The sequence below is a fragment of the Perkinsus marinus genome (genome assembly GCF_000006405.1).
Source record: "Perkinsus marinus ATCC 50983 genomic scaffold scf_1104296969420, whole genome shotgun sequence".
Classification (NCBI taxonomy): domain Eukaryota; phylum Perkinsozoa; order Perkinsida; family Perkinsidae; genus Perkinsus; species Perkinsus marinus.
Window position 1 is genome coordinate 25,878 of NW_003202857.1, and position 6,572 is coordinate 32,449.

The 6,572-nt window shown below is 47.9% G+C and overlaps 3 protein-coding genes across 3 annotated transcripts in view; 2 read left to right on the forward strand and 1 right to left on the reverse strand.

The window, feature by feature from the left end:
• Pmar_PMAR006706 (hypothetical protein) overlaps positions 1 to 659 on the reverse strand; it is a gene marked incomplete at both ends in the record, with an annotated part of 5,737 nt that extends 5,078 nt beyond the window's left edge. The window contains 3 exons of the mRNA XM_002767951.1: positions 106 to 212; positions 258 to 343; positions 530 to 659. Of these exons, the coding sequence (XP_002767997.1) occupies positions 106 to 212; positions 258 to 343; positions 530 to 659 (323 nt within the window). The remainder of the gene's footprint in view (positions 1 to 105; positions 213 to 257; positions 344 to 529) is intronic.
• Positions 660 to 1,703: 1,044 nt separating this feature from the next.
• On the forward strand, positions 1,704 to 4,201 carry Pmar_PMAR006707 (conserved hypothetical protein; the record flags this gene model as incomplete). The annotated part of the gene is made up of 7 exons (XM_002767952.1): positions 1,704 to 1,904; positions 2,075 to 2,172; positions 2,769 to 2,927; positions 3,231 to 3,331; positions 3,425 to 3,551; positions 3,806 to 4,001; positions 4,058 to 4,201. 7 exons carry the CDS (start codon positions 1,704 to 1,706, stop codon positions 4,199 to 4,201), a joined length of 1,026 nt encoding a protein of 341 aa, XP_002767998.1.
• Positions 4,202 to 5,861: 1,660 nt separating this feature from the next.
• On the forward strand, positions 5,862 to 6,399 carry Pmar_PMAR006708 (hypothetical protein; the record flags this gene model as incomplete). Its single annotated transcript, XM_002767953.1, has 2 exons — positions 5,862 to 6,020; positions 6,067 to 6,399. Coding segments are annotated over 2 exons (492 nt in total), but the record flags the coding sequence as incomplete, so codon positions are not given.
• Between the last annotated feature and the right edge of the window lie 173 nt (positions 6,400 to 6,572).

A 6,572-nucleotide genomic window follows, 5' to 3' on the forward strand; every position in this document is an offset into this window, starting at 1 on the left:
TATGGAGTCGTCGGAGGCGGCCTTCCTAGTCGACGGGGATGCCTCCCATGCAGAGTACTACATGAGGACGGACGATGAAAGGGCTGGAAAAATTGAAGGTGTTACAGTTGCATAAACCGTGATCGACATTGTGCTGGAGTGATCTCCTTTTCCGAGTCCGCTCCAGCTTGCCGCATGCGTGCCAACACATCGTCCCATGACCCAACGCCAACCTAGCCAAGGTCTGATGTGCTCAAGGTGTGGTATGAGTAGTTCACCTTTGCCACGGCGTCTAGCAAGGCCAGTGTATCCACGACTGTCCATGGGGATGATTCATCGGACGAGGGATCGACTTGGGTGGTATCTTAGATGTGTGAATACTAAGCAGCGAAGGGGAAGCTACTGCAACTACCACCTCGTAAAGGCTGTGAGTCTCGAGATGTTACAAAGTTAAGCGGAGGTATCACACAATATGGATCTTGCTGGTGGGCGTCTGAGGAGACTGTCATCCGAAAGGTCCATGGTTCGATCCCGGGCCCCTCCCCCTCACCTGATGTTGCGAAGCACGTCCCACAGTAGTCCTTGTCACTGCATCTGATGTGGCCTTCGTCCTTCAGTAAAGATACACCACAATTAGAGCACGTCGTGCCTGAGGAACGTCGAGGCTCTTCCCTTCCCATGGGTTGGGAATTGCCTTACGAAAGTTGCCTCCTTTTCCTTGACATTTTAACGCTGACATTCTGATGCAAAAATTGGCAAATGAGTTTCCCTGATTGGAAGTCGTTTTATTGAGCATTTCTACTGTTTTTCGCCCTGGAAAGTGACTCGCGCGAAAGTGTGTACAATTTCGTGCGTTATCCAAATATAAGGGTTTCAATGATACACTCCAAGGTCGCCCAATCTGCACTCCGCCACCCCCTTGCCGTTAGTGTGTATGCCTATGGCTTTCTGTACGGTTGTATGTGGCTTTCCCATTTAAAACACACACTATCCAACTACTGTGATTGCGAGAAGGCTCAACAGCTATTCTCACCAAGACAAAGTTCGATTTCACAAAGGGCAAAATACAGGAGGAAACTGAGTATGTGGTGCGGTGAGGAGGTCATCCATACGAAGGTAGATCGTGGAATGTATTCCTATATACGAAGGAGAAATACATCGCGGAAATCTTAACCATAGTGCTATTGACGATGGCGCAAACACTTGGACGCACACTCTCAACTTTCCTTATGGCGACTTATTCTTCTGCGGAGCAACTCCGCAGTAGAGTGAGTGAAAAATTCGCCCACTACTCGCAAATGCGAGCTGCCAAGATTCGAACCCGGGTGTTCCGTGAGCCAAGCGAGACTACTAACCATTACGCCAAAAGACATCTTCTTCGTGAATGCACTTGATAATATTTGGCGCGCGCTAATCACAGCGCTTTTTGAAACTACTCAGTAGTGTGCTTCACATAGTCCGCCGTCTTGAGACGGAAGTGATACTGTCAGCGCAGTGGTGAAAAGAGGAGAGTTTTCGAGGCGGGCAATTTATGTGCTGTGTAGTCCCTCTTACTAGATAGGCCCTGTGTGAAGTGTTCTCAACCATGTATGGTTTTGTTTCCCATACCACACCATGGTGATATCCTCTGCTGTTGGGTTCAAGTCGTTTTATAATAGGTCATCTCTTGGAAGTTGTTCATTCCCTTTTTTTGATTTATTCTCTGACACTCTCCCCTTCCCTTCATGTTCGAGGGTATCGTGAGTCGGTACTTATCACAGTACCTCGGGGACTACTTCGATGGTCTTGATCGAAAGAACCTCAGTATAGGGGTCTACAGTGGCCACGTACATCTGCAGAATGTCGACTTTAAACAGGAAGCAGTTGACATGTTACATCTCCCCGTGAAACTCATACACGGCAAACTCGGCAGTCTGCACGTCTATGTGAGCTCATGTTTAGCCACTTTTGGAATCAGCTGGACTTCAGCAGGAGTTACCTCAGTTCAAGGAAGTGTACAAAAGCTAGCTGTAAAATTTCCTCAAAATCTTTATATATCGTTGTTGACCATAATCATATTTTCCCATCCTGCGAAGGGGAGCTTGAGTGAGTTCAGGTACCCTGGAATAGACTAGGGTCATCGCCCGTGGTGATCGAGCTGGAGGATCTCTATTTCGTGGTGGAGCCGAAACGTAGAGAGGAATGGAGCCAAAAGTGATTCGGAAAGGGGTGCATTTACTTATCAACCATATCGCTAGTAATTTGAAGTTGTGTATAAATTTTCGAGGTTTTATTTCATTACTTTGTTATTATGTATAAGGATAGTAGTGAGGATGTGGAGTAGCAGTGGTATGTTTATAGAAGCATTGTATGACTGTTTATTGAGGCTCATCGTGGCATATCGAAATTCCAACCATACTCGTGGCTGAAAGTCTTCCTTAGTGGTGAGCCAAAGGAAGGGTAAACGGTACAGAGTGCGCAATCTCTATGGTGAAATGTGGAAACAGAATTATACACGTTCGACATGGTAGGTTATACGAGTCACAAGTGACACGTTCATCAACCTTAACCAATCAAACAATCTCTATGGTGATATGTGACCACTATATTTTGAAAGCACACATATTTAGTCTCTATTCTTATACGGCACTATATACGACGCCTTATCATCAGCCTTCACATCAGACTTATTAGATATTGTTTAATATGTGGAGACCTTAGATTCTCAGGGGGTATATTTCACTGCGCATGTCTGTTGATACACAGTGATGGCTGATATGGGGGGGGGGGGGAGTTTTTGATGTTTTCAGATACGAGGTAGCCCGATTGAAGGCATCTCGTGCTAAGCTGGCGACAGCTGTGGATATGCAATGTGAAGTTATGGCCCAACAGGAGGTCTTCGATGAGAATGAGGGTGATAATGTAGATAAAGGAGGCAGCAGTAATAAGAAGGAGAATATCAAGGAAGGGTAGTGATAAAGGGGGGGGAAGGTGCTATTATGGGTTCACGATAGGTCGGGTACACTGTGCTGAATGAAGGTGGTTCGAGTCGAATTGGTAGATGCCAATTGTATCGATTGTCTTATCTGCTTTTGAGCTCACTCGAGTGAAGTGAGCCTAGACCTGAAGTGACTTGACTATGAAAGTAATATTGACGATAAGTTGAATATGGGAATTCGCATTAGGAGAAGACGAACTGTTTAGGCTGGTCTCTCCTGGTGATTATCATTTCAAGGCTTTCGCTCCGCTGTGGCGAAGTAGGTTTATTGCAGGTATATAGCATCGGTATGTCGGAAAATGGCGGAGAATGTGGAGCTGAGGGTATCTAATATACACATACGCTATGCCTATAGTAATGCTGAGCGCACAACTGGTGAGATGGGTAGTGGACTGTGCTATCATGCTGAAGGTCGTTGGTTCAAATCCATGATGGGGATTTATGGCTCGAAATGAATACTTCCCTCAGGTGGAGCTTGTGGTATAACTCTTAAAGGCTTTACCATGACTACTACGGATGCCTCTTGGTCGCCAGTGTTCGTAGATAGGAACGCCCCTCCACCAGAGAGCGGTGTGAGGCAGGATGATACTAAACTGTAGTGATGGGAGAGAAGTCTGTGTCTCTGGTCGACCATTGCTATATAGGATCGGCGCTCAGCTCTTTGTGTGTGAGAAATAGTTTTCTTGACATGTGTATGTGATGATGATGATAGTCATCATATGTGCGCTCCTTACGAGGGGATAAAATTTGGTGTACAATAAGTGAGTGTGGCTGTGAAGGCGTCAACTGTAGACGAGGGGGTTTACGACATATTCTTCGCCATCAACGCTTCGATGGTAAATGATGTAGGTATAAGTTGGTACGGCTTGAGCGGCTGGCGGCGTATTGGAATCCACTGATTATAAGGAAGGCTGAGTCTACTCCAGCCCGCCCGAGAGGCCCATCCTCGTCGAGGGTATCATTTGACACGAGTAGCTTCATTAGTATGGAGGAGGATGGTGCAGGCGATGATGATGAGGAAGGACTTAACCAGAGGGAATATATTGTAAGTGCAGGATGCCGGGGTCGAACCTGGGTCGTTGGATGGTTAGTCGTCGTCAGATTGAGCCAGTATCGGGGTCGCTGCGAATGGTACGAACGCCAGTAGCGAAAAGGCTACGTCCGGATGATCCTGAATTCGTGCCGAAAATTCAACTCACAGGGGCGTTGGATGTGGTATCGATCAAACTGACTAAGTCTCAGTAATAATATAAGACGGCGGAGCGAAGCGATTCATGTATATTTACTTTTATCATCGTTAAGGTACTCGGGTATGATTCGCACAGCTTCACTATTCTCCGATTACAATGCCTACAGGAGCGCTATAGAGCGGCGAGTCCGGTATGTGTGGCCATGGCGACCACTGAGGGGGGAAGGGACGCGGCGAGGTAGGGGCTCAGGGAGAGGGTGTGGGTAGATCTGTTGCCGAGTATTACGGGCCTAGCGGTCTATCGCCCTTTAACATACAACTGCCGACTCCAGGGATTGCGAATGGCTCAACGAGAAACGGGAGGGTCTGTTGATAGAGGGAGTCGTGGGGATAGATTGGGAAATAAATGCGGAGAAATGACGGGTGTGGGATTCGAACCTGCGTGTGTTCGTGACAGATACAGCGAGGAGGATGTGGCGATATGCTATTGGATGTGTGGTGAGGGATATAAGGCAGACTAGGCAGGAATTGGGACAACAAAGTGGAATGCCGAGGTGCCTCTCCGACGATGTTGTTTCCGAGAGCTGACTGGGTTTTTTGTCGAGGTTGTTGGGGGAGGTTTTCACGGATGAGAATCTGCTGAGGTTAGTGCAGCAGAAGAAGTATAACGCGTCTCTCTATCGGGCTGAAAAGAAGAATCATAAACAACAGGAGGAGGCGGAGCGAAGCGACATTTTGAGTGAATCACCTGAGAGTAGTGAGGACAGTGAAGCATTCGAGGAGGTCTCTGCAGAGGAGGATGATGATGGTACAAGCAGTTCGGAAGGTAATGGGCTTTCATCGGACCTGATTCGTATCTTAGTTGGTGAACCTTAGATACGCCATTTGCGTCGTTGGCACGGTCACGAGCTGGTGGTGATGATGCCCACATTGGCGCTGTGAGTATTATTGGTCCCATCTCGACCTGTATAGATCCGCATAATGACAGTGAAGGGAATCTTGAGGTTGAGTTGAGGTCGGAGGACCTTGTGAGATGGAGAATGGAAGTAAGGCTCATACCACTCCTTCGCCAACTCGCGTCACTGAGTATACCGTCAGATAGTTGGTGCCCGGCTCGCTCGAGAGGCTCGACAAACCAAAGCCGCCCAAGGTAGAAGTGGACGGGGGCGGACGCTCATGTTGTGTCAGACGCTGTGATACAGTGTGAGAAAATATGCACATGCTCAACTCCATCTGGTGGGGGAATTCTCATTGGTGTTTCTACACTTCTTAAGGAACTCTACAGTTGTTGAGGAAACTCATCTTAGCTCAGAGAGAGAGCGAACGCATATGTTTCAACACTGTTGTGATCAGGGCAAGGGTGGGTCGCGTGGTTCTGGGGTGTTAAACCAGAGGTGGAGGACACTGGGAAGAAGAGTGATGAGGAAGTAGGGAAAAGCATTCAGGGTGAGTCCTGGTGTTGTTCATTGGAGTTTCACCAGTTTTTGTGGAAGACGCGATATTCGCAACATGGAAATACTTGGCGAAATACACTTGAAAAATCATCTCATATCACGTAAAACATGTTTTTCGCGAAGGGAAATATGTTTTTCACTAGTGTTAGGGTGGAACTCCATAACACTGGCTTCTAGTCTTGCCCTCTTATCAGAATCATACACTGCGTTGGCGTCGACGCTGCTAGTGCCAGAGTCGGAGTCAATAATAGTGTCTCTGTACATGAGGCTGGCTAGTATCAGACTGGACCCAAGTCGGAATGTATACAGTCTCGGCAGCCTTCACGACGTGTCGGTCACGTGCACGGTGTCGGGTAAGGAGTATCGACTCAAGGCGAGCTTGGGAGGTGTGGAGGTAGTGGCAAGGAAAGCTGGGAGGAAGGTAGGGATGGGAGATTTGCATATGGGGATATGTTTGTCATTGTTAGTTTGATATCATAAAACGTGAGGCGGAGTCGCCGGGTTCTGATGAGGACCTGTTGGTGATAAGCCTTGACCCGAAAGAAGCGGTCCTCACAGCGGCCAAGTTGGTGGTGTTGTACGACCGGGCTCTTTTCTCGGAGCTTATTGCTATTGGGAGTAGTGATAAAGGAGGAGTTAGTACTGCTCCGACGGTTGTTGCGACTAAGTCGTCATCGTCGTCGTGGTGGGAAGGGGTGAGGCAGTGGGATAGGCTGATCGCGATGCAGCAACAGTTGGGGGCGGGGGCACCTGGGCTGAGGTCTCTGGTCAGGCCTGATGAGACTAAGTTGAAAGTGAAGGTAAGGAGGGGGGCGCATTAGTGTAGCAAGAGATACCCCTCCATATTGACTTGTGATGGTAGCGGCTAACTGCCGGATACTCATGGGTATATGTGATATTATACAGAGTGAATACATGCCTAGTAATTGAACATTGGAGTTTCACAACTCGTTTTACGTGAAGCGGCGTAAGA